Here is a 27,354-nt window from a genome sequence, read left to right on the forward strand (position 1 = left end):
ATGCACAGCAAACAGAAATTAGAGGGAGCATTGAGCACAATACATGTTGAGTGAACAAAGGTGAATTGCTTCAGTTGTCATGGCGGGCAGTTCAGGTTATTGGGGGAATTTTCTTTGTGATTTCTAGTAATTGGGGGAAGAATGCATGTCTTTCCAGTTTTGGGGGGAGGAGAGGGAATTCATTTTGTCAGGGGCGATGGGGAGCATCATATAATTTTTGCTCAATGTTTGGAAGTCAACCTAGTTTTGATGAGAGGTTGATGCCTGATGAATGCTACGTTTGATGGGGGTACAATAGATTGAATTAGTGACTTGAACGTAAAATTATGCTTGCTTTTACCTTCAGCTGCAATACAAAATCTTGACCATTCAGTTTCCAATCTGTAATTAATTTAGTCCATTTGATGGGTTACATTTATATGCTATCCATTAGTTGCAGTCTATTTAAAAATGTAAAATAGTGTACGTACCTGTACGTTGTTTGTGGTTGGTTAACTAATCAAATACATATGAAACATTCTCTTTATAATCTGTGCAGGATAAAAATGCCGAATAGTTTAAAAACTGGAAATAGAATATTATTTCAGATAAAACTCTTGCCTTTTGCAGATACTATAGAATTACCACAACATTAATGCAAAGCTGTACATATTCCCTTATCATATTATTCCAAATATCATTAACACAGTGCAACGTTGAATAGCAACTGATGCACCTTAGCATCATTGCCGGAAACAAGATGGATCTGTGTTCACAATCCCCAACACAGTTCAGCAATATTTTAAAGTGCAGGTTTTCACTGACCTCACTATCTGTAACCTCCTCTGAAACCTTGGTATTCTTTCAAATCTGTTGTTACGCCTGTACTAATTTTCATGCATGCCACTGATTTTCCATCTATGTCTTCAGTTGCTTAGTCTGAGTTCTGGAATCCTAAATCTGTCTGCCTCTCTACACTTCACTCCTTAAGAAGCTCCTTCAAATCCATCTCTTTGACCAAGGTTTGTGGCCACCCATCTTAATATGCGGATAGGCTTCTCTTTGCCTGAGGGCTGCACAGTGGTTAGCACTACTACCTCACAGTGCCGGGACCCAGGTTTGATTCCGGCCTTGGGTGAATGTCTGTGTGGAGTTTGAATATTTTCCCGTGTCTGCATGGGTTTCCTCTGGGTGCTCTAGTTTCTTCCCACAGTCTAAAGATGTGTCGTTTAGATGGATTAGCCATGAGGAATGTGTGGGGTTATAGGGATAGGACAGGGAGAAGGCCTGGTGACAGGGAGAAGGCCTGGTTAAGATATTCTGTCAGAAAGTCAGTGCAGAGTCGATGGGCCGAATGGCCTCTTCTGCACACTTTTGTGAAACATTTTGCGATGTTTTACAATGTTAAAGGTGCTGTGTAAATACAATTTATTGTTGACCAAGCAAGAGTTGACTCTCAATGCTGATTAGATTACGAGAATGTTGGCAACAGGCTTTAGATGAAAGCACTCTCGCTTTAAAAGTATGCTGCTTCAGGCTTGGTTTGACTTTTACATCTTGAGAACATGAGACAGCACTTTTCGCATAAAATGGATCTACTGGTACTTTGTCAATTATCTAAAGTTTACAAATGATCCAACTTTCAGCCTATTTAAATTTCCCTCGAGCAGTTGCCGGGTCTTGAAGGATTTAAATAACTTGATAGTCTAAATCAAGAGGAGTTGCCAGTCATGTACATAATGGAATCACGCAACATATTATATTTGAAAAGTATGGTTTGATTCCTCCCTCAATACATTTGGGCAGGAATAACTGAACAAGACAGTGCAACATTTGTATTGAGTTAAATGCAGACATAATACTGGCTAGAGCTGTTCTATACTGCAACTGGAGTACAGGGACAAAATCCACAGAGACAAAATACTTTATTTCATCTTGTCTACAGACCAGAAAATGTTATCTTTCCTTCAGTCTTAGCAGTTCATCTATGGTGGTACTGAAGGAGTAATGTAAAATTCCTCCATTCTTTTTGCATTTTTATAATTCATTTTGGGCACTATCTGTGGCTGTTCATATACCAGATAGTGAACTAAATTAACAACAGCACTGTGGCTGTTTGTATTGTTTCACATGCTGCTTGCAGTGATTTTTTTCAATTAATGTTTAAACAGAGCATCTGAAAATCTTAATACTTTTTCACTGCAATAAGATACTTTCCAACAGCAACATAAATATTTTCAGGTTCTGATTACAATTCATTGTTGTAACCATGGACTAAAATATGTAATTTGCCACAAATGGGAGCGAAGCCTACATGACGCATCCTCCATATTCCTGCTGTTTCACCAACTCAGATCCCTGACATCTGCTGGCATTGGATGTGAGGCATTTGCAATATAAACTGTTTCTCAAGTAAATTTTGTCAGATTGAGTCGTCGGTCGCGAAGGATCAGGCATAATCTCACAACTTCAATGAACATCAAATGCTACAGAGAAATGAGTTCTTGAATTGGATACAAAAGTGTCTTACGATAGTTATCTACAATGTAGCATAATACATGGAAAAATTGCAACAGTCTTGATGGATATTATTAGCAGTTCATGGAAGCCCACTTTAAAAAAAAGCCAAGGGCAAGTTTCATATGTTTGGGCACTTCTTGCATGGTGCAGGATTCTATTGTTTACTGTTATTGTTTAGTTTTTACTCTGGGCTTTCATTAGAGGTTTGTTGGTATCGTTCACAGCCAGGTAGGTTTATGACCACTGATTTACTGAACGGTTAAGATGTTTTTCTCCTTGCATCTGAGTAAATGAATATCGTTTGTGTTGCAGTGTCCAAGTGAACATTTTTAGCCCTGTCATATAAAATAGCTTTTTTCTTGTGCATCAGAATCATCTGACTTTAATGTTTCAAGACCTCTTATAGGTCTGCTTTTAAATCTGAATTGGTTGATTTTGTATTTTGCCTTGAAAGGGGAAAAAATAGACTTTTAAGCTGGAATTCAGTGGGTATTACAGCTTTGAATTGAATTAATAATACAACTAAACAGAGCTGTGTCGTCTGTTCTTCATAAAATATGCTAAACCTCTGTAAATTTCAGATTTCACTAGCGTACCTGATGTCCCAGCTCTAACAAGAAGTGTCACTACAGACTGTGTGGAGTCACTGCATCAGGCTGAAAATACTGAATCCTTTTCAAAGGTAAGTGAATCAGTGAATTTTTTATATACCACCCTGTGAGCTAAATTCTGAACTAAACGCTGCAGTGTATTAGAACGATCTTTTAGGCTTTTCATAGGCTGCAATGTTATTTTGATAGGCATGGGGATATCTCTGAATCAAGTTATTACAATGGCAGCACCAGAACATATAATATCTTTCGAGGCAGAAAAAGTGATATAGATATTGTAAATTTGAGGTTGAGTTTTTACTGCGATTCCAGAACAAAAGTAATGAAAATCCGAAGGCTTCATTTCCATGCTAAAATTCATTAAACGTAATTAATGTACAAATTACTGTGGTTAATACCTGTGTGGCTTATCCAGTTGCCTTTTGACTTAATGGTGCCTCCCCTACTCCCTCTTCCTGATCGCTGACCTCCTAAGCGCCAGCCCCGACTCCCAATTGGTGGCCTCAACCCCAATCAGTGACTCAAATCCCTGCTTGCTGGCCCTACCACCAGTCCCCACCCCCGATGCAGTGTCCCCCCAGTTCCCTCCCCTTCTACCAACTTCTCACTTGTCCCTGTCCCTTTTGGCACTGCCCACTGGGCAGTGTCAGGGTGCCAGTCTAACACTGCCCAAGGGACACTGCCTCCAACCACCTCGAGGGGAGGGGGGGGCGCGGGATGCCCTCCGTGGCCTCTGGGCCCACCAGCGAGGCCATCACATCAGTTCCCTGTTGGTGGGGAACATCTGTGATCCTTCCAGGCTCACTAATAGTATTTAAATCTGCCTCGCGCTCAGATTACATGATCATAAATCGCCTGATGGGATCGCAAATGACCCAATGCTGGTGCAGCACACCAGGGCAGAAAGATAGCACCCAATGTATTTACTAGACTATTTTGCCCTTTTGCAAGGATAGCACTCATTCTTAATTTTTTTTTGAAAATCCTTTTTGGTGCATGTAGTTGTGTTTTTGTGTCTGTTTTCTCTTTTCTATATTCTAACCCAAGAAAGCTTTGATTCCTTACTGGAGTAGCCTGATACTCTTCAGTACCTCAACAGATAGCCTAACACTAAGGCTAGTTAAGCAAACCATAAGCAAGCCTAAACATCATGGAATTTTGCTTTTATTCCATCCAAAAAACCAAATTCAAATTAAATCCAATTCAAGGTACCCACAAGAGGGACAAACAAGATCCAAGTTGACAAGTTTAAAATTCAGTCTGAGACTATTCATCAAGGCGTTTGTGGTATTCGTTCGGTGTGGTGTCTTGTACTTCTGGTGCTCTTCAAACAACGTTGTGGATATACAAACTTTTCTTCAAAGCAGGGTGAATTCTGATGCTTCAAGTGGTCACTCCTTACTGCAGCTGGCTATTTAGCCATTGAGGACATTGCATCCAATCCCAACCCCAGTTTCTACAGAAGTCTTTTGTTCAGTCCCCTATCCCTAATAAGCCAGGATGCCTGGCAAGGGTGAAACCATGAGTAGGTAGGGCACCAGGCTAGCCCGTTGCACTTTGGGTATGCTGACCCCTGGTTTGCCCAGACTAGGGTAAAGTAAAGGGTCAGGGTAGCCAATTAGATTCAAAACCATCTCGGCCTTTTTGTTAAGATGGAGCATCAGATTAAGCCCAGGATGGGGTGCAATGCTTCATCTTGTCAACTTGGATCTTGTTTATCCCTCTTGTGGGGACCATGAATTGGATTCAATTTGAATTTGGTTTTTTGGATGGAATAAAAGCAAAATTCCATGATGTTTAGGCTTGCTTATGGTTTACTTAACTAGGTGTGTTCCAGGGACCAAAGATGGTCCAAGTGGCTCAGTTACTTTCTAAGTTAATCACTCTCCCTCTCTCCTCACCCCTTCCTCTCCTGGTAAATCTGGTTGCATTGTAACCCAACACAGACCACTTTGCAGGGACCATAGAAGATAGGAAGATTTCATAGGCTGGGCTGAACAGTGAAAGTGCAACCTAAGTAATAGTAATATTGTACTTGTAAATAATCACCTGTTATTTTCCTTGCATTGTGCTTTTAGTTGTGAAAACAATGTATTTATTTGTTTAACTATTAAGATTTCTATTGTCATATTAGCTTAAGCAATTATGGTGAGAGTTTCATGCTAAGTAGGATGAAATTCAGTGCATTGAACTGTTTAAATTAAGCTGTTGGATCTTTGTTGAATGAAATTGTGTATTTTACTCAACTTTTAAATAATTGGTGAGCAAAACCAGAATGAATAATAATTTTTGCAACAACCCGCAGAATAAAGCATTTAAAGATAGGTTTTGAAAGGTTATCCTTAGTTAACGTTGACTATTATCATTTAAATAGAGACAATGCAATCCAGATGCACGTTTTCAAAATTCCACTGAATCGTATCTCACTCTCTGAGAGATGACGCTGTACTTTATTAATCAAAGAAAAATTAAGTGTTTAAATGTTTTTTTTAAGAAATAGCTTCAGTTTCTGTTACCTTGGATTCGTTGAGTGTTTGCTGCACTGGTATTTCAAAAACATCCAGTTTCCTTGTTGCGATGAATAAATACATTCACTGAGAATGCTGTTGTGATTTGTAGAAATATGTGCAACAAGATACAGATATAAATCTATTCTTCATTACTTAGTTCATGTGATAAAATTACTATTGCACATTAAGTAACTATTCTGGTGCAAGCATTCTGCAAATAGAACTTGGCACAATAAAATTACGCAATTGCAGATTTTAAAAAAATGAAATCTATGCAGAAAATACACAACAGGTCACTCAACCTATCTTCTCCCTTTCTACTGGGGCAGCACGGTGGCACAGTGGTTAGCATTGCTGCCTCACTGTCTGTGTGGAGTTTACACTTCTTCCCGTGTCTGCGTAGGTTTCCTCCGGGTGCTCCGGTTTCCTCCCACAGTCCAAAGATGTGCGGGTAATGTTGATTGGCCATGCTAAATTAATTCTAGTGTCAGTGGGATTAGCAGGGTAAATAAGTGGGATTACGGGAATAGGGCCTTGGTGGGATTGTGATCAGTGCAGACTCGATGAGCCGAATGGCCTCCTTCTGCACCGTAGTGATTCTTTGATTCTCACACCTGGATTCGATTATTGGCTTGGGTCACTGTCTCCGCCGAGTCTATACGTTCTCCCAGTGTCTGCGTGGGTTTTCTCCAGGTGCTCCGGTTTCCTCCCACAGTCCGAAAGCCGTGGGAGGAAGTGCATTGGCCATGTTAAATTCTCCCTCCATGTACCCAAACGGGCGCAGGAGTGTGACGATTAAGGGATTTTCACAGTAACTTCATTCCAGTGTTAATGTAAGCTACTTGTGACACTAATAAAATAAACTTTAAAGCTTTGACAGTAGATGCTTTGTTTAAACCAGTCAGATCCTGATGAAAATTAATAATACTTGAAGTAAAATTGGAAACTTCAATCACATGCAGTTTTCTTCAGGTTCAGATGATGCATATAATTCACCTTTTCTTTCTCAAGATTATGATGTATTTGTTGTGTATTTCCAGCAGCTCCTATTTTTATTTACTGGTGCCTGTGACTACAGCTGGCTGATTTAAGTGCTGTTCAGAATCAATGAGATGTGATGGAAGTTCAGTTACAGTGAACTGTCAGTTCAATTTCAAATTCCTGCATTGAATCCAAGAATGAGTCACTGAGTGTTACATGCAAAGAGCACAGTGTGTTCACTAGTTTATCAGGTTGTATTCCTGAAGCTGACGCCCACTCTTGTGATTCAGAAACGGCTTCCTGAATGGAGCTGAATGAATGGAAATGTTTCATAATTGTTTTTATTTCAGAAGAAGTGTTCCATTAATCCATTAAAACATAGAATATTAATCATGTGCCTTCTAATGAAGAAATTGCATTGTATATAAAAACCGTATCAAGCTTTTCAGAAGACCAAAAGAATTATTAATGGCGGTACAATGATAGCCATTTTAAGCATGGCAAATTCCGGCAAAACAGCGATTAGTTGGGTAACTTGTAATTTTTTTTTGGTGGCGTTGTAGCTGAATGTTTTATGAAGACCCGTACTCTTTGATCCTCTTGAAATAGTTCCAGTGTAACAAAGATTCTATGAAGCTATCAGAAGAGGCAGACCTGGCACCTTAGTTTAATATTTTACCCAAAGTAGGTCAAGCCTGATAATAAATGGTTTCTGCAGGATTATGTTAAAATGGAAGCCTAGACCTTTCTTGACAAGCTGGACTATGAGCAACACATTTATAGATAAATAAACATAGAAAATTTTGGAAAAGCTCTGCAGGTCTGATCCAAAGAAGTCAATTTGGATCTGAAACGTTAATGTTTCTCTCTCCTGCTGGGTTTTTCCAGCATTTTCTGTTTTAATTCTCGATTTCCAGTGTCCACAGTAATTTACTTTTAAATGCAATATAGTGACTTGAAAAGTAGCTGAAATATGAACAGCATGTCACAGTAAATTGATTGGCAGGATGGAATGTATGCAACTTGTCAATAAAATTGTCACTTTTGTTTCAGCAAACTTTTTTAATGTCTGAAACAAGATTGGTTGTGATGCTTATGGAGCTTCACATTTCTGTGAATTTAATTTTAAATTCAAATTCAGAGAATGTAGCTTTGAAATTGAAATTTTATATTTTGGTGAAATAATTGTGCATCACAAGCAAAACCCAAGGCTGATCTCTAACTAGTAATTAGAATTGCCCTGTTAAGCAGTGGTTGCACATTGAACAAAGACTGTGAAGATGTTTGCATTTCCTGTTTACTGAAAAGTAAATTTTGACCATTAAACTATGCTATAGGACATGATATTCTGCAGCACATGTGAAAAAGTGGTGTAGCTAGTGTCACTCTATTAGTGATGCAGTTTACAATTTATTTACATATTCTCCCTCCACCCCCAGTTTCCCTTCAATTTGGAGTGAGACTGCATAAACTGAAGACTTCTGTGGTGATAGTGCCTTTAAGGGCAACACAGCAGAAGAGGGTCACCTGGCTTGAGGGACCAGTTGGGACTGAGAATGGGCAATCACCCCATGGGGTGGAGCCCTACCTTGGGCAGGAGACACCCAGGAGACATGAAGAAGAGTTGCAGGGATTGGGGGCAGCTGGTGGGCTGCTCCAAGGTGACAGGGTGGAGGCTGCAAGGGCAGTAGAGAAAAATCAACGTAATATGAGGTAGGTCCATTCAAAAGTCAGATAGCAGCAGGGAAGAAGCTGTTCTTGAGTACGACTTTTGTGTCGTTTTCTCGATGGAAGAAGGTGGAAGAGAGTATGTCCGGGGTGCGTAGGGTCCTTGATTATGCTGGCTGCTTTTCGAAGGCAGTGGGAAGTGCAGATAGAGTTGATGGGTGGGAGACTGGTTTGTGTGATGGACTGGGCATCATTCATGACCCTTTGTAGTTTCTTGTGGTCTTAGGAGGAACCATACTGAGCTGTGACACAACCAGAAGGAATGCTTCCTATGGTGCATCTGTAAAAGTTGTTCAGAGTCGTAGCAGACATGCCAAATTTCCTTGGCCTCCTGAGAAAGTAGGGGCGTTGGTAGGTTTTATTAACTGTAGTGTCTGACTGTTACCCATGTGCAGGGTTGCCACAGTATGCTGATTTCTGTTTGCATAGTTTTTTCTCTGCCAGTGTGACTGAATTGATACACACAAGGGCAAGTGAAGTGAGGTGTGTGCTGATTGAGTGTCAGAGCTGTGCTTTCCCTCTGCGTCCAAAATGAAATTTTTTTTGTTTCCACCATTTGAAGTTGATGACAGTTCTGTTAATATACAAATGGTTTATCATTTTCCTTAACTTGTTACAAAATATTAGGTGTGTATTAAATATATTCCGTCCTATTCAAGGGGCCGTGGTTAGCCAACAAGTCCGATTTCAATCTTGCGGCCCACTGAGATGAAGAAGGGCCACTCATATGGCGCACTCACTAGCCTAGGTTGCCTATCACTGCACTAGAGGATAAGTATCCATTTTTAGTGCTACTTTGTAACCCTACTTAGGGATCCTAATACCCCAGTGTAATGAACTGCAGCTGTGTGCCAGTTTCTCAAGAGTAATGCTAAGACTGAGTGCCGTGTAATTTTACATACCATTATCATTTGAAAGCACCCATTACTGTCAAAGTCGCATTCAAGCCTTGTCAGCTCCACTGGTATCGACTTTGAGCAATGAATAAAATTATAGCATGTTACGGGAGGAGAATTGTATATTTGACAGAAAACAGGGCAAATGGTTTTAAGAAGAGCTACTTTTAGGTTCTCTCATTGCCACAGCTCAAGTTAACATACTGACAGGCTTCATCCGTGTATATAATCTAAAAGTAATTTTACAAACGCCAAGGCATGTTCGTGTCATACTCCAGCTGTTTTTATAAAGCAGTTATGCATAACGTGTGCCTTCCTTGTGAACATTAGGCATGGTTACAAAAGGGGAAGCTTATACTTTTGATGTTATCTGTCTGCAAACCATTTCCTACTGATGGACAATGATGTTTGAAGATGTTAAGTGTGAGGAGGAAGTAGTTGTGAAGCATCTCTATTTCTGCTTGTGCTTCTTCAGAGCTGACTTCATGACACTCCCTTTGGTTTCCTGTGCCCCTTCCTTAATTTAAAAACACTAGATATCAGATGGCTCTCCGGATTTGGCTGAACAGTTTTTCTCCCTGAGTGTGGATCATTGAACAGTAGTAAAGATAAGAATAGGTCACAAAACTGTTCAAAGTCAAGTTCTAAGAAATAGTAATTGAATGAAAGCAAAGCCATTAAAGGTATCTCGAAAACTAACAGGGTTCTTGAATAATGAAAGTTTCTGCTGTGTCAAATGATGTCATGGGTCCCCTAGTCATTGTCCCCGACAGGGAAATAACTGCTAACAGTGCAATGTGAAAATAAGCTTCCAAATGTGTTCAGCCCTCATTTTTACAAGTCAATTATTCTGGCAAAATTGTGACTGCTAGCATATTGTCCTATATGCTGAAATTATTTCACAAATGTTTGAAAAACTTTAGTCTGTGGCATTTGTAGCTATGTCACCTTGTACCAATGAAGAAGTTAGCACTGCTACCTCAGTGCCGAGCTCACAGGTTCAATTCCAGCCTTGGGTGATTGCCTGTGTAGAGTTTGCACGTTCTCCCCTACTCTGTGTGGATTTCCCCCAGATGCTCCGGTTTTCTCCCCCAGTCTAAAGATGTGCAGGTAAGGTGGATTCGCTATGGTAATTTGTCCCTTTGTGTCCCACGATGTGTAGGTTTGGGGAATTAGCGGGTTAAATACAAGGGATAGGGCCTGGGTAAGATGCTGTTTCAGAGATTTGATGCAGATCCGATGGGCTGAATGGTCTCCTGTACTGTGGGGATTCTATGAAATATTCATAAGCAAGGAGGTAAATGCCTAATTTTGCACTGAGGTAGATCTGTAATAACGTGAAGAATGGGAATTGCAAGGGGAAAAAGTGAGATGATCATAATGTCAATTATGTATTAATTTGGATGGTATTGTTGAGTTTTTGGAGACAGAGAAAGCAATTAAGACTTCATAACTAAGTACCTCTATTTTTAAAATTAGGGAGTTGATGGCTAAGAACTGGGTGATCCTGTTAATGTTTAATCTGCTAAATTTGGGGCTGATTGAAAAGCAGTTGTCACTAAAGGGTGAATAGATGTTTTTACTGATGATGAAATGGAACAGATTGACTGTTGTTGAATGCAAAATTATTCAATGGTAGCTTCTTTCCAACTTGCAATTTTTTCCTAAATGTTGATGTTTTGCTAAATAGCTGAAGGCATTGCTCTGATGTGAATATGTTTGCATGAGTGCTGTTCCCCTATGTACATTGCTCACATTTCTTTGCTTTAATATTAAGTTCTGACAGTCTCTAATTTGTGGGGAATATCACAGCTGAGGCCTGTTCTTCCTGACCAGGTTCTATACTCTGTGCACTTTCTGGTATGATTCACTGGACAGAAAAAGGGGATCTGATCTCAGCTAATTTTCCCCCCAGTCTTGCGCATTGAGGCCAATTGTACCAGCTCTTATAGCACTCCAGCTGAAATCAGTTAAATCCGTGCAGATCACAATCAAGCAAGGAACATTCTGATCTATAATTATGTGTATAATTATCAAGGGAAATACTGCTCAATTTCATTCGGTTGTTAGATATTCACGAGGACTATTTCAAAGAATGCTCCGTTGAATAGTTTGTTATTGTTCTAAATGTAATGAAGTACTTCCACCAAGGTGTAGATTTCTCTATTATTACTACCTGTTACCTTGCAAATTGGAAAAATTATGAAAGTAGGATGAGGGTGCTGGATGGTGGAGTGTATTACAAGATTGGTTTCACTCGGCGACCTAGATTTGAATCGAGCTGAAGTTGCTTACAGCTGGTTGCAATAGCCCACTGCAAAATGAGTTTGAACATTTCCAAATTACTTTCAGCTGGTTCAAAGGGTGATACGACAAAGGAACATAGAAAATGAAAGACGAGAAAGGACCTACTCATTCATCCAGCCTATCCCACCCAGTTGTATGTCTTGTGAATCACAGTATATGCAGACCCCATCTACCTGGAGCTATTTAATTTCCTGGGAGAGGCAAAAAAAGAATGAAATTCAGCCCAATTAAGGAGAAAAAGTGGAAAGTTGGCCCAGGAGATCATAGTGGCCCAGATTTGCAGTGCACAAATCCCACCCTTTGCAGCAAGTAATTTCTGCCATGTGTGACGCTAGTGTACTGTGGTGAACCATCGTTGGTTCCCACTGGATAGTACTGAGCCAGGGTCTGGCCAGTACTACAAGGATGTACATATGTTACTGTTGGGTTGTGCTATTGTTGCTGTTGGGGTTAGGGTGGGGTTGTTACACCTTCGTACTGTAGTGTTGTGGCACATCCCAGTCGGGCTCCGCCTCCTGGGAGAGGTATAAAAGTCCCTGCTCTGGCCGGGACCCCTTCAGTCTGGGATAGTGTATATAATTACTGGCTGCTTCATTACAGTAAATAAAAGCCTTTCATTTACTGAGCATCAGGCCTCGTGTTTGAGTAGCGCATCAATTTTATTTACTGTCGTTAAACTCTCGTCGAAGAAAAAAAAGAGAGAGTATGGAGCAAATCCTGAAGCCGGAACGCCTTACACTAGATCCACGTGCGGTGGGCGCTTCTAACACCTTCGACCACTGGCTGAAGTGTTTCGAAGACTACCTGGCAGCCTCCGCAGCGGTCACCACAGATGATGACAGACTCCGGGTCCTCCATGCAAGTGTAAGCGACACTGTCTACCTCGCGATCCGTGCGGCCACCGATTATACTAAGGCCCTCGAGCTTCTGAAGAAGCGCTGTATCAAACCACCCAATGAAATACACGCTCGTTACCTCCTAGCCACTCGACGACGGCAGTCTGGCGAAACGATGGAGGAATACGCGAATGAGCTCCTACAGCTAGCCAGGGGCTGTAACTGCAAAGCTGTGTCGGCTGAGCAGAGCATGAACGACCTCGCCCGAGATGCGTTTGTGGCGGGGTCGGATCGTCGTACATTCGACTTAAACTGTTGGAGAAGGGTAACCTTGATCTTACCCAGGCCATCGAGCTAGCGGAGATGCTCGAAACGGCCTCCAAAAGCTTAGTATTATATCCAGAGGACCATGTGGAGACAACGTGGCAGGAGCAGTCGCCAATCCCTCCTCGTCCCTCGGGTTCGAAATGCTGCGTAATGGCGTGCTCACACTCGGGCCAGATGACGGCAGCAGCCCCAGGCGGCCCGCGGTGCTATTTCTGTGGGGGAGCGAAGCATACTCGGCAACGGTGTCCCGCTAAAGCTGTGTTGTGCACCGCATGCGGTAAGAAAGGGCACTATTCGAAAGTGTGCCGATCTAAACCCAGGAACGGCAGTGCGGCCTGCGATTCTTCAGAGCTCGGGTCTTCGTCGTCTAAGTCATCGCGGGGTTCGTCCACGTGCGAGGCCAGGACGACGCCATTACGGTCGACGGAGTCAGAGGTGTGTGACCACCAGGGGTCGCTGAGTTTGGTGCCCTCACCCACGTGCGACTCATGGGAGCGGCCATGTTGGTCGACACTGACCGCGAACGACCAGCGAACGACCGCGAAATCCTCCTCATCGATTTCAGCTGCCTGCAGTGGCGCTCATGAACCAACGGTGGCGTCGATCATCCTGGACCAGGCCAAGCCTCATAGACTTGACAAATCTATGGTGAATATCCAGGTAAATGACCACGTGATTTATTGTCTGTTTGACAGCGGGAGCACTGAGAGCTTTATCCACCCAGACACTGTGAAGCGGTGTGGACTCCAGATTCAACCTGCCAAACAGACAATCTCTATGGCATCAAGGTCCCGGTCTGTTGCCGTGCTAGGGAGTTGCGTGGTAACTTTGAAGGTGCAAGGCACAGTTTACGAGCGTTTCAAGCTCCTCGTGTTGCCGTATCTTTGCGCGCCAATACTTCTCGGACTAAACTTCATGGTCCACTTGAGGAGTGTAATCCTACAGTACGGTGGGCCACTCCCTTCACTGGCAGTGGGAAAACAGCAGCAGCCTCCAAATTGCCCAACGCGCCCCGCCTGCAGCCTCTCGACGCTGAAGATCACCACACCCTCCTTGTTCCAGAATCTTGTGCCAGGCTGCAAGCCCATCGCGACTAAAAGTAGGCGTTACAGCGCTGAGGATCGGATCTTCATTAGATCTGAGGTTCAGCGGCTCCTCAAAGAAAGGATCATACAACCCAGTGCTAGTCCGTGGAGAGCGCAGGTCGTGGTGGTCAAGAGCGGGAACAAACCCCGGATGGTCATTGACCACAGTCAGACCATTAACCGATATACGCAGCTGGATGCGTATCCTCTCCCGCGCATATCTGATATGGTCAATCAGATTGCGCAGTACCGGGTGTTCTCCACCATAGACCTCAAGTCTACCTACCACCAACTCCCCATTCGCCCAGAGGACCGACAATACACGGCTTTTGAGGCGGATGGTCGCTTGTATCACTTTCTCAGGGTTCCCTTTGGTATCACCAATGGAGTCTCGGTCTTCCAGCGTGCTATGGACCGAATGGTGGACCAGAACGGGCTGCGGGCTACCTTCCCGTACCTGGATAATGTCACCATCTGCGGCCATGACCAGCAGGACCACGACACAAATCTCCTGAACTTCCTACGCACTGCATCTCGCCTGAACTTGACCTACAACAGGGAGAAGTGTGTGTTTCGTACGCGCCGTTTAGCCATCCTCGGATACGTGGTGGAAAACGGGGTCATTGGCCCTGATCCAGACCGTATGCGCCCCCTTTCTGAACTTCCCTTGCCCGCTAGTGCAAAAGCACTGAGAAGATGCTTAGGCTTTTCCCTTAACGCCAGAGGCCCGATTGGCCTTCGATAAATTGAAAGCCGACATCGCGAAAGCTACGATGCACGCTGTTGACGAGTCCATCCCCTTTCAGGTGGAGAGCGATGCATCTGATTTCGCCCTGGCCGCCACACTTAACCAGGCGGGCAGGCCCATCGCATTTTTTTCCCGTACCCTCCAAGGCCCCGAAATTCGGCATTCAGCGGTGGAAAAGGAGGCCCAGGCCATTGTGGAGGCTGTCAGGCACTGGCGCCATTACTTGGCGGGAAAACGGTTCACCCTGATCACGGACCAGCGGTCCGTGGCGTTCATGTTTAACAACACGCAGAGGGGCAAGATCAAGAATGACAAGATCTTGCGGTGGAGAATTGAACTCTCCACCTATAACTATGACATCATGTACCGTCCAGGGAAACTCAATGAGCCCTCGGATGCCCTCTCGCGTGGAACATGCGCTAGTATACAGGAGGACTGTTTGCAGGCCCTCCATAATGACCTATGCCATCCTGGGGTCACTCGGCTCTACCACTTTATAAAAGCCCGCAACCTGCCTTACTCGGTGGAGGATGTCCGTAACAAGAAGCTGTCGGGTTTGCGCGGAATGCAAACCGCACTTTTACCGACCTGACCGGGCACATTTAGTCAAGGCCACTCGTCCCTTCGAGAGACTGAGTGTCGATTTTAAGGGCCCCCTTCCCTCAACAGATCGGAATGTGTACTTCCTCAATATCATTGACGAGTACTCTCGGTTCCCTTTTGTTGTTCCCTGCTCTGATACATCCGCTGCCACGGTTATCAAGGCATTCCGTGATCTCTTTACCCTGTTCGGGTACCCCGGCTACATCCATAGCGACAGGGGCTCGTCGTTCATGAGCGATGACTTGAGGCAATTCTTGCTCTCATACGGGATTGCCTCTAGTAGGACCACGAGCTACAACCCTAGGGATAACGGACAGGTGGAACGTGAGAATGCTACAGTCTGGAAGGCTGTCTTACTGGCGTTGAAGTCAAAAGGTCTTCCAGTCTCCCGTTGGCAAGAGGTGCTCCCTGATGCGCTCCATTCTATTCGCTCCCTCCTGTGTACGGCAACCAATGCTACTCCCCACGAGAGGATGTTCTCATTCCCTCGGAAGTCTTCCTCGGGGACCTCATTACCGTCTTGGTTGGCGTACTCAGGACCCATCCTCCTGCGGCGACATGTAAGGGCCCGCAAGTCCGACCCGTTGGTCGAACAGGTCCATCTCCACGCCAACCCTCAGTATGCCTATGTGGCATACCCTGACGGGCGAGAGGACACGGTCTCGATCCGAGACCTGGCGCCAGCAGGGGACGTAGCAACCCCTGTCGCTCCCATACCCCCTGTTTCAAACCCTTTAACTCTTGTTTCTTCCCTGGACACGGCGTGGGCAGCATCGGGACCATTGCTTCACCCTTTTACTCCCATGTACAGCTTGCCTGAGCCCAGAAGATGGTCGCCACTGCAGGGCGTGTCAGGATCCCATGGACTACCGTCACCTCAGGGTCAACCGGCCTGTGAGTCCGTGGAAGAACAGCTGGACGCCGCCTTGGGGAGAACGCCACCGCAAGTGCCTACTCCGGTGTCACCGCCGGTATTGAGGAGGTCACAACGACGGTGCGGTCCCTCTGACCGTCTGAACTTATAGACTGCTGACACTTTATTCTGTTTTTGTACCCCGCCAGCCTTTGTTCTCAAAGGAGGGGTGAATGTGGTGAACCATCGTTGGTTCCCACTGGATAGTACTGAGCCAGGGTCTGGCCAGTACTACAAGGATGTACATATGTTACTGTTGGGTTGTGCTACTTGTTGCTGTTGGGGTTAGGGTGGGGTTGTTACACCTTCGTACTGTAGTGTTGTGGCACATCCCAGTCGGGCTCCGCCTCCTGGGAGAGGTATAAAAGTCCCTGCTCTGGCCGGGACCCCTTCAGTCTGGGATAGTGTATATAATTATTGGCTGCTTCATTACAGTAAATAAAAGCCTTTCATTTACTGAGCATCTAGCCTCGTGTTTGAGTAGCGCATCATGTACCTTAACAAATGTTTATTTAAAAATCATGTTCTCTGCAGCTATAAGCAGCTTTTTTTTTATTGTTGCCCACCTGTCTGCGAGAAGCTGCTGCTTCAATGGCTTGAAGGGGTTTTTGTTTATTTTTACTCGGGGCCCAGGTACTTTCTGGGATCTTTTGTGACCCTGAATTGATTGACAAGTCAAAGTCAGGTAGTTCCTCTCCAGAAAAATTCAAGGATGCACTTTCAGTTTTGGTTTTAGAGTCAGAAGCTGCACTGGGTTGTGAAATGACAGGCAGTTTCTCGCGCTCTCCCTCTCGGACGCCCCCCCACCCCCCCTCGACCACCACACCCCCCCCCACTCGACCGCCCCCCCCCCTCGACCGCCCCGCCCCCCCCTCGACCGCCCCGCCCCCCCTCGACCGCCCCGCCCCCCCTCGACCGCCCCGCCGCCCCTCGACCGCCCCGCCGCCCCTCGACCGCCCCGCCGCCCCTCGACCGCCCCGCCGCCCCTCGACCGCCCCGCCGCCCCTCGACCGCCCCGCCGCCCCTCGACCGCCCCGCCGCCCCTCGACCGCCCCGCCGCCCCTCGACCGCCCCGCCGCCCCTCGACCGCCCCGCCGCCCATCGACCGCCCCGCCCCCCCCTCGACCGCCCTGCCCCCCCCGACCGCCCTGCCCCCCCCTCGACCGCCCTGCCCCCCCCTCGACCGCCCTGCCCCCCCCTCGACCGCCCTGCCCCCCCCCTCGACCGCCCTGCCCCCCCTCGACCGCCCTGCCCCCCCCGACCGCCCTGCCCCCCCCTCGACCGCCCTGCCCCCCCCCGACCGCCCTGCCCCCCCCGACCGCCCTGCCCCCCCCTCGACCGCCCTGCCCCCCCCTCGACCGCCCTGCCCCCCCCTCGACCGCCCTGCCCCCCCCTCGACCGCCCTGCCCCCCCCTCGACCGCCCTGCCCCCCCTCGACCGCCCTGCCCCCCCCTCGACCGCCCTGCCCCCCCCTCGACCGCCCTGCCCCCCCCTCGACCGCCCTGCCCCCCCCTCGACCGCCCTGCCCCCCCCTCGACCGCCCTGCCCCCCCTCGACCGCCCTGCCCCCCCCTCGACCGCCCTGCCCCCCCCTCGACCGCCCTGCCCCCCCCTCGACCGCCCTGCCCCCCCCTCGACCGCCCTGCCCCCCCCTCGACCGCCCTGCCCCCCCCTCGACCGCCCTGCCCCCCCCTCGACCGCCCTGCCCCCCCCTCGACCGCCCTGCCCCCCCCTCGACCGCCCTGCCCCCCCCTCGACCGCCCTGCCCCCCCTCGACCGCCCCGCCCCCCCTCGACCGCCCCGCCCCGCCCCCCTCGACAGCCCCGCCCCGCCCCCCCTCGACCGCCCCACCCCGCCTCGACCGCCCCGCCCCCCCTCGACCGCCTCGACCGCCCCACCGCCCCTTGACCGCCCCCCCTCGACCGCCCCGCCCCCCTCGACCGCCCCGCCCCCTCGACCGCCCCGCCCCCCTCGACCGCCCCGCCCCCCCTCGACCGCCCCGCCCCCCCTCGACCGCCCCGCCCCCCCTCGACCGCCCCGCCCCCCCTCGACCGCCCCGCCCCCCTCGACCGCCCCGCCCCCCCTCGACCGCCCCGCCCCCCCTCGACCGCCCCGCCCCCCCTCGACCGCCCCGCCCCCCCTCGACCGCCCCGCCCCCCCTCGACCGCCCCGCCCCCCCTCGACCGCCCCGCCCCCCTCGACCTCCCCGCCCCCCTCGACCTCCCCGCCCCCCTCGACCTCCCCGCCCCCCTCGACCACCCCGCCCCCCTCGACCGCCCCGCCCCCCCTCGACCGCCCCGCCCCCCCTCGACCGCCCCGCCCCTCCTCGACCGCCCCGCCCCTCCTCGACCGCCCCGCCCCCCCTCGACCGCCCCGCCCCCCCTCGACCGCCCCGCCCCCCCTCGACCGCCCCGCCCCCCCTCGACCGCCCCGCCCCCCCTCGACCGCCCCGCCCCCCCTCGACCGCCCCGCCCCCCTCGACCGCCCCGCCCCCCCTCGACCGCCCCGCCCCCCCTCGACCGCCCCGCCCCCCTCGACCGCCCGGCCCCCCTCGACCGCCCCGCCCCCCCTCGACCGCCCCGCCCCCCCTCGACCGCCCCGCCCCCCCTCGACCGCCCCGCCCCCCCTCGACCGCCCCGCCCCCCCTCGACCGCCCCGCCCCCCCTCGACCGCCCCGCCCCCCCTCGACCGCCCCGCCCCCCCTCGACCGCCCCGCCCCCCCTCGACCGCCCCGCCCCCCCTCGACCGCCCCGCCCCCCCCTCGACCGCCCCGCCCCCCCTCGACCGCCCCGCCCCCCCTCGACCGCCCCGCCCCCCCTCGACCGCCCCGCCCCCCCTCGACCGCCCCGCCCCCCCTCGACCGCCCCGCCCCCCCTCGACCGCCCCGCCCCCCCTCGACCGCCCCGCCCCCCCTCGACCGCCCCGCCCCCCCTCGACCGCCCCGCCCCCCCCTCGACCTCCCCGCCCCCCCCTCGACCTCCCCGCCCCCCCCTCGACCGCCCCGCCCCCCTCGACCGCCCCGCCCCCCCTCGATCGCCCCGCCCCCTCTCGACCGCCCCGCCCCCATCTCGACCGCCCCGCCCCCCTCGACCGCCCTCTCTCTCTCTACCCCCCTCTCTCTCTCTACCCCCCTCCTCTCTCTACCCCCCTCTCTCTCTCTACCCCCCTCTCTCTACCCCCCTCTCTCTACCCCCTCTCTCTCTACCCCCCTCTCTCTCTACCCCCCTCTCTCTCTACCCCCCTCTCTCTCTCTACCCCTCTCTCTCTCTACCCCCCTCTCCTCTCTCTACCCCCCTCTCCTCTCTCTACCCCCCTCTCCTCCCTCTAGCCCTCTCTCCTCCCTCTACCCCCCTCTCCTCCCTCTACCCCCCTCTCCTCCCTCTACCCCCTCTCCTCTCTCTGTCTACCCCCCTCCTCGCTCTGTCTACCCCCCCTCCTCTTTCTGTCTACCCCCCCTCTCTGTCTACCCCCCTCCTCTCTCTGTCTACCCCCCTCCTCTCTCTGTCTACCCCCCCTCCTCTCTCTGTCTACCTCCCCCTCCTCTCTCTGTCTACCCCCCTCCTCTCTCTGTCTCTCCTCCCCCCCCCCTCGTCTGTCTCTCCTCCCCCTCCACTGTCTGTCTCTCCCCCTCTGTCCATTTGTTACATTTAAACTGTATTGTTAAAATAAAGTTTGTGTTGATAAAAGCTTCCTAGTGTGTCAATAGAATTATACCTGGAGTGAAATACCTTATCCTCACGCTGATGCCAAAATCAAAAAAATAGTTGGGGTGGCTTGTCTAACTTCATAATATACCTTCGGATTTCTGATTTGTCTCTAACAATTGTTATTTGATACATTCTCTATGGCAAAGCCTATTCAATCAAAGTCCACTTCCCAACCATTCTCATGGAGTATAAATTGTTGTTCCCTTTACAATTGTTAATCTTGCAAATCTGCCTTGATGAGTACAAGACAAGAAGCTTCAACAGCATGTCTCTTTTTCAGCAATACTCAGGTTCTGCCAAACAGTCATATGTTAGTTACTACTTCCAGTACTATCATGGAAATGTTTGTAACAGATTAGTGAAGTTTCACTTCTGCTCTATCCTATTGTCTCCTCCTTTGCTTCTGTCCCTCAATTTTCTTCATTCTCCTTCCATTTCCCCCCTCCGCCTCTCTCCAGTTCCCCTGTCATTCACTTCTGTTTCTCTTTTCCACCTCATTTCTCCTGCTGTCTCTCCTTCATTTCTGTTTTTCACTTTTTGTTTGTGTTGAGTCACACTCCTGAGACAACAAAGGCGAGCTAGAACATAGAACATAGAACAGTACAGCACAGTATAGGCCCTTCGGCCCTCGATGTTGTGCCGAGCTTTGTCCGAAACCAAGATCAAGCCATCCCACTCCCTATCATCCTGGTGTGCTCCATGTGCCTATCCAATAACCGCTTGAAAGTTCCTAAAGTGTCCGACTCCACTATCACAGCAGACAGTCCATTCCTCACCCCAACCACTCTCTGAGTAAAGAACCTACCTCGGACATCCCTCCTATATCTCCCACCATGAACCTTATAGTTATGCCCCCTCGTAACAGCTACATCCACCCGAGGAAATAGTCTCTGAACGTTCACTCTATCTATCCCCCTCATCATCTTATAAACCTCTATTAAGTCTCCCCTCAGCCTCCTCCGCTCCAGAGAGAACAGCCCTAGCTCCCTCAACCTTTCCTCATAAGACCTACCCTCCAAACCAGGTAGCATCCTGGTAAATCTCCTCTGCACTCTCTCCAATGCTTCCACATCCTTCTTATAGTGAGGTGACCAGAACTGCACACAATATTCCAAATGTGGTCTCACCAAGGTCCTGTACAGTTGCAGCATAACTCAAACCCACTGTTAATAAACGCTAACACACTATAGGCCTTCTTCACGGCTCTATCCACTTGAGTGGCAACCTTCAGAGATCTGTGGATATGAACCCCAAGATCTCTCTGTTTCTCCACATTCCTCAGAACCCTGTCGTTGACAGGGTTCTGAGGAATGCGTAATCCGCATTCAAATTTGTCCGACCAAAATGAATCACCTCGCACTTATCAGGGTTAAACTCCATCTGCCATTTTTTGGCCCAACTCTGCATCCTATCAATGTCTCTTTGCAGCTTACAACAACCCTCCACCTCATCCACTACTCCACCAATCTTGGTGTCATCAGCAAATTTACTGATCCACCCTTCAGCCCCCTCCTCCAAGTCATTGATAAAAATCACAAATAGCAGAGGACCCAGCACTGATCCCTGTGGTACACCGCTCGTAACTGGTCTCCAGTCTGAATATTTTCCATCCACCACCACCCTCTGCCTTCTATGAGATAGCCAGTTACTTATCCAATCGGCCAAATTTCCCTCTATCCCACACCTCCTTATTTTCTTCATGAGCTGACCATGGGGAACCTTATCAAACGCCTTAGTAAAATCCATGTATACGACATCAACTGCTCTACCTTCATCTACACACTTGGTTACCTCCTCAAAGAATTCAATCAAATTTGTTAAGCAAGACTTACCCTTCATCAATCCGTGTTGACTATCCCGGATTAAGCTGCATCTTTCCAAATGGTCATAAATTCTATCCCTCAGGACCTTTTCCATTAACGTACCGACCACCGAAGTAAGACTAACTGGCCTGTAGTTCCCAGGGTCATTCCTATTTCCTTTCTTGAACAGAGGAACAACATTCGCCACTCTCCAGTCCTCTGGCACTATCCCCATGGACAGAGAGGATCCAAAGATCAAAGCCAAAGGCTCTGCAATCTCATCCCTTGCCTCCCAAAGAATCCTAGGATATATCCCATCTGGCCCAGGGGACTTATCGACCCTCAGGTTTTTCAAAATTGCTAATACATCTTCCCTCAGAACATCTACCTCCTCCAGCCTATCCATCTTCCCTCAGAACATCTACCTCCTCCAGCCTATCAGTCTGTATCTCACACTCATCCTCAAAAACATGCCCCCTCTCCTTGGTGAACACTGAACAAAAGTATTCATTCATTGCCTCTCCTATCGCTTCTGACTCCATGCACAAGTTCCCACTACTATCCTTGACCGGCCTTAACCTCACCCTGGTCATTCTTTTATTTCTCACATAAGAGTAAAAAGCCTTGGGGTTTTCCTTGATCCGACCCGCCAAGGACTTCTCATGCTCCCTCCTAGCTCTCCTAAGCCCTTTTCTTTAGCTCATTCCTTGCTACCTTGTAACCCTCAAGCGACCCAACTGAACCTTGTTTTCTCATCCTTACATACGCTTCCTTTTTCCTCTTGACAAGACATTCAACCTCTTTTGTGAACCATGGTTCCCTCACTATTTCCAGCTGTATTTCCCTCACTATTTCTCAGCTGTATCCATACCCGAGCTGTTGGCATTGGGTGCAAATGTGGGAAACATTACGATGCCATTTACACAAACTATGTTTTAATTGTGAATATTCCATGGAATTACTTATTAGTTCAGAAGAACAATGCAGCCATTGGTGCCTCGCCTTATTAATGATTAAATTGGACTGCCTCTTCTGGTGTTCATGCATGCACAGTAAACGGCAGATATCAAGACGTTGAGTTGTTCTCCTGGCAAGCTTTGCTACCTCAGCAAGAGGTTCAACATTAAAATACATGAACTGTGTGAAATTGAGGTATTTATCCACTAGTTACCTATTTAAAAAGCCATGAAATGTTAGCTATAAGTCTATTATTAATGCTGTGTTAAGTGTTAATTACTGCTAAACAACCTTTCTGGTCCTGAAAATTACATTTTATAAGTGGTGATCCATTCCCTCAGAATTTAATAAATTGTTTTGGGTCTGCTCTCTGTCTTATTGTGCTCATGCTCTCTCTCTTTCTCTCTCTCTCTCTCTCTCCACCCCCAAACCCCTCCCCCCCCCCCCCCCCCCACCCCCAACCCACCTCTGTCCTGGCTATGGCTCAGTTGGTAATACTCTCTTGTCTCTGAGTCACAAGGTTCTAGGTTCATGTCCCACTGCCAAGCTTGAGCACGCAAATCTATGTTGAATCTCCCAGTGCAGTACTGAGAGAGAGCTGCTCTACCACAGGTGCCATCTTACAGATGAAATGTTAAACTTGCTGTTTGGGTAGATTTAGAGCCGTACAGCACAGAAAAAACCCTTTGGCCCATCGAGTCTGCACTGATAATAACTACCACTAAAGTCACACTAATCCCATTTTCCACCACATGTCCCATATCCTTGAATGTTATGATATTTCAAGTGCTCATCCAAAGACTTCTAAAAGGTTGTAAGGCACCCCAGGCAATGCGTTCCAGATTCCCACCACCCTCTGGGTGAATTTCTTTTCTCAAATCCCCACTGAATCTCCTGCCCCTCACCCTAAAACTATGTCCCCTCATGATTGACCCCTCATCCAAAGGGAACAGCTGCTTCCGATTCACCTTTTTCATACCCATCATAATCTTATACCCCTCAATCTTATACCCTCAATCTTATACCCCTCAATCTTATACCCTCAATCATGTCTCCCTTCAGCCTCCTCTGCTCCAGAGAAAACAATCCAAACTTGTCCAGTCTCTCCTTATAGCTCAAATGCTCCATCTCAAGCAACATGTTTCTAACATCCTGGTGAATCTCCTCTGTACCCCCTCGAGTGCTATCACATCCTTACTATAGTGAGGCGACTAGAACAGCACACAGTACTCCAGCTGTAGCCTAACCAACACTCTGTACAGCTCCAACATTACCTCCTTGCTTTTGTACTCTCTGCCACAACTGATAAAAACAAGTGTCCCATATGCCTTTTTAATTATCCTATTGACATGCTCTGTCATCTTCAGGGATATTTGAATAAGTACACCAAGATGCATCTGTTCCTTTGAGCTTCATCGTGTTCTGCCATTGATTAAATACTCCCTTGTCCTGTTCCTTTTTCCAAGGTGCATCACCTCGCACTTATCAGGGTTAAATACCATCTGCCCAATTGACCAACCCATCTAGGTCTTCCTGTAACCTACAAACTAACCACCTTCTTCACTATTAACCACCCTACCAATCTTGGTGTCAGCTGCAGACTTACTTATCGCTCCCCCAATTCTCATTTGTATCATTTATGTATATAATAAACAATTTATAGGATCCAATGGCAGTATTTTGAAGAAGAGCAGAAGAATCATCCCTGGTGTCCTGGACATTTTTTATGCCTCAATCACCATCATAAATAACATTATTGAGTCATTTATTATCAAGTAGGAGTTTGATATGCACAAATTGGCTCATACGCTTCCTACATTACAACAGTAACTTCATTTCAAAAGTACTTCATACGCTGTGAAATGTTTGAGACCTCCAGTGGTCATGCAAAGTGATATATAAATCAAGTCTTTTTTCTCCAATCTCATCTTTTCCTTCTCTTTATTTTAATTTCTGCTGCACATTGAATTATATATTCTAATTTATGCTTCCTCACTCTTCTTGTCTCTGCAAGGATTATTCAGTTTGATTGGTTGAGTGAAGAGCTGTTGTATCCACAGCATATGCCCTGTAGAGGTCACTGCAATGAACAGGATCTCTAATTGCCACTCAAAGCCCCACATTAAGGGCCCGATTTTACCATTTTCATACTAGGTGTTGAATCTGGGCGTAATGCAGATCCGACTTGGAAATCTGCTTTCAGGCGCCCCCATACGCACTCAGCTTGAAAAAGAAATCGCGGGTCCCATTCACGTTGTGAGCGGGGCTTAGCGTGGCCGAAATGATCGGAGCTCTGAACTGTGCATGCGCAGTTAGAAAAAAAATTGAAAAAGCGCACCTGTGTTAGATCGCTCCCGAGCTGCAGAAAGCGGCCCGGGAGCCAAAAGCGGGAGAGATGGCCCCCATACACATCACTGTCCCCCTTATCCATCCCTCCCACTACCCACACACATCACTGTCCCCCTTATCCACCCCCCCACTACCCACAGACATCACTGTCCCCCTTATCCACCCCCCCACTACCTGCACACATCGCTGTCCCCCTTATCCACCTCCCCCACTACCCACACACATCACTGTCCCCCTTATCCATCCTCCCCACAACCCACACACATATCACTGTCCCCCTTATCAACCCCCCAGCCAATCCTATCGCCACCCCTGCCCCCTCCCTCCCCACTGATCGCCCGCAGAGTGGCAGCGGACCCCCCTGCCCCCCCCCGAGGAACATCTGACCCGCCTCCTCCTCCTCCCCACCCACCCCCCAACTAGACAATGATCTGGCCTCACCCGCTTTCCCCCCCCCCCCAACCAGAGAATGATCTGACCCACCTCCCTCCTCTTCCACCACCCCCCCCCCCCCCCCCCCCCCCCCACCACCACCACCACTGATCTGAGTCAGAGAGCCGTTGGAAACTCTGAACTCGTCTCTTCAGCAGCTGGAATGCCCGATTCAGACTTTTATTTAGCAGGTCCATTACGGCGCGGTTCCGGATTGGCAAACGCGATGGTAAAGGGGGAAATGCTGATAAAGTTGGGCGGGCACTTCATTAATTCAATTTAGGTGCATGCAAATGCATTTAAATCATCGTTGCGCCCGTTTTGGGAGCGAAGCGGATCGCCACCATTCCCGGATTTCGGTAAAGTGGCAATCTGCGCGGATCGCGTTAATGGCCTCACACCCGACTTTACCACGTTTTCGTGTCCGAAAATGGGCGCGACACAATGGTAAAATCGGGCCCTAAGTCTGTGGACAGCTGTAAGCATGATGAATAGCTAGTGTCGCTCCTCTGTTGTTGACCATGAAATTTAGGTCATTGAGTCAAAAGATGATTATTTTATAACTGGGGGTCAATTAGCTCAGTTGGTTGGATGGCTGGTTTATGATGCAGAGCGACGCCAACGTGCAGGTTCAATGTCGCTAGTCCCACTCAATGTGGTGATCCTCACGTTAAATCACCACCAGTCAGCCCTGACCCCTCAAAGGGATGAGCAGCCAATGCTCACCTGGGACTATAGCACATTATTTTACTACTGGTGAAGGCAGAGCTCACAAACATAAAGTTGTGGCACTCTTTTCAATGAACCACTCTGTCTGCTGTTCATGAAATCTGACTTTATTGATACCCATACTCCCCAAATTAGCTGTATATTCAGAACAAAGTCTGTTCGGATTCATAATAAGGTCAGTAAGTGACCAAGTATAATATGACTGATTATGTCCCCATCCTTGTCTCTTTGCAATGTTACAATGCACTCCGATCATCCACAAAGCTTTTTGCATAAAATGCTACACGTACATTCTGGGAGTTGTATCCCATGACCCAACTGGGCTTTCATATTACTAAAAAGGGATGCCTGCTCTGGGAATGTAGCTGAATAGATGGCACAGTGGTTAGCACTGCTGCCTCAGTGCCAGGGGACCCGGGTTTGATTTCTGGCTTGGGTCACTGTCTGTGTGGAGTCTGCATGTTCTCCCTGTGTCTGCATGGGTTTCCTCTGGGTGCTCTGGTTTCCTCCCACAGTCTGAAAGATGTGCTGTTTAGGTGCATTGGCCATGCTAAATTCTCCCTCAGTGTACCCGAACAGGCGCCAGAGTGTGGCGACTAGGGAATTTTCACAGTAACTTCATTGCAGTGTTAATTTAAGCCTATGTGTGACTAATAAATAAATTAATTAACTCAAGTGTTAGGTTCCAGACAGGCCTGAATTCAAACACAGAAAACGTTCCAAATCTCATAACAGCCTTGATCCAGGCCTGGGCAGACAAACTAATTGTGGTCCGAATTTCATGATCCTGGATATTTAACCTTTTTGGATCTATTTGTATTTTTGGCACTGTATATTCACACATTATTGAGAAAAGATGATTTTTTTAAAAGAGTAATTTCATTTGTTGTCCTTGTGCAGCTTTTTAGCTTGTTGATTACATTCATGCTGCTGAAGTTTATTAGCTTTACTGATGATGTGTTTATTGTTCTCACTGTTCTTGGTAACTTTCATATTTGTTTAATTACATTTGAACTATCAACATGATAGTGCAACATGTTTAATTTTCTGACTGGATATGTGGTCTCAAACTGGATGCATGTTGATTTTTGTAAATGTGAGTTATTTCCAAAGCAAGCTTACAATTAATTTAGACAGGAGATTGAAAATGTTGCATCTTTCTCCCATTTTAAACTTTGGAAAATAATGAGCTGAATGGATAAATGTGGGCACTAGCCTACAAAATGTAGTTCGTTAGATAATGCATACCACCGAGGGAACGTCAAATCCAAAAAGTACTGTCCTGCGTTTAGTAGATGTCTATCTGTTTTTTTATGTGTTAGAGGATTAAAAAGA

The 27,354-nt window shown here is 48.1% G+C and overlaps 1 protein-coding gene across 3 annotated transcripts in view; it reads left to right on the forward strand.

Moving 5' to 3' along the window:
* The window catches only part of LOC144504529 (rho guanine nucleotide exchange factor TIAM2-like), a 314,348-nt gene that overhangs the window by 199,428 nt on the left and 87,566 nt on the right, over positions 1-27,354 (forward strand). For 2 of the 3 annotated variants that reach the window (XM_078229959.1, XM_078229960.1), the window contains one exon: positions 3,081-3,181. In XM_078229959.1, coding sequence (XP_078086085.1) covers positions 3,081-3,181 — 101 coding nt within the window. Of the gene's footprint in view, positions 1-3,080; positions 3,182-8,067; positions 8,315-27,354 lie in introns of those variants that run through there. The other variant, XM_078229962.1, reaches the window with a different exon arrangement.

This window comes from Mustelus asterias, chromosome 15, assembly GCF_964213995.1.
Source record: "Mustelus asterias chromosome 15, sMusAst1.hap1.1, whole genome shotgun sequence".
Taxonomy (NCBI): domain Eukaryota; kingdom Metazoa; phylum Chordata; class Chondrichthyes; order Carcharhiniformes; family Triakidae; genus Mustelus; species Mustelus asterias.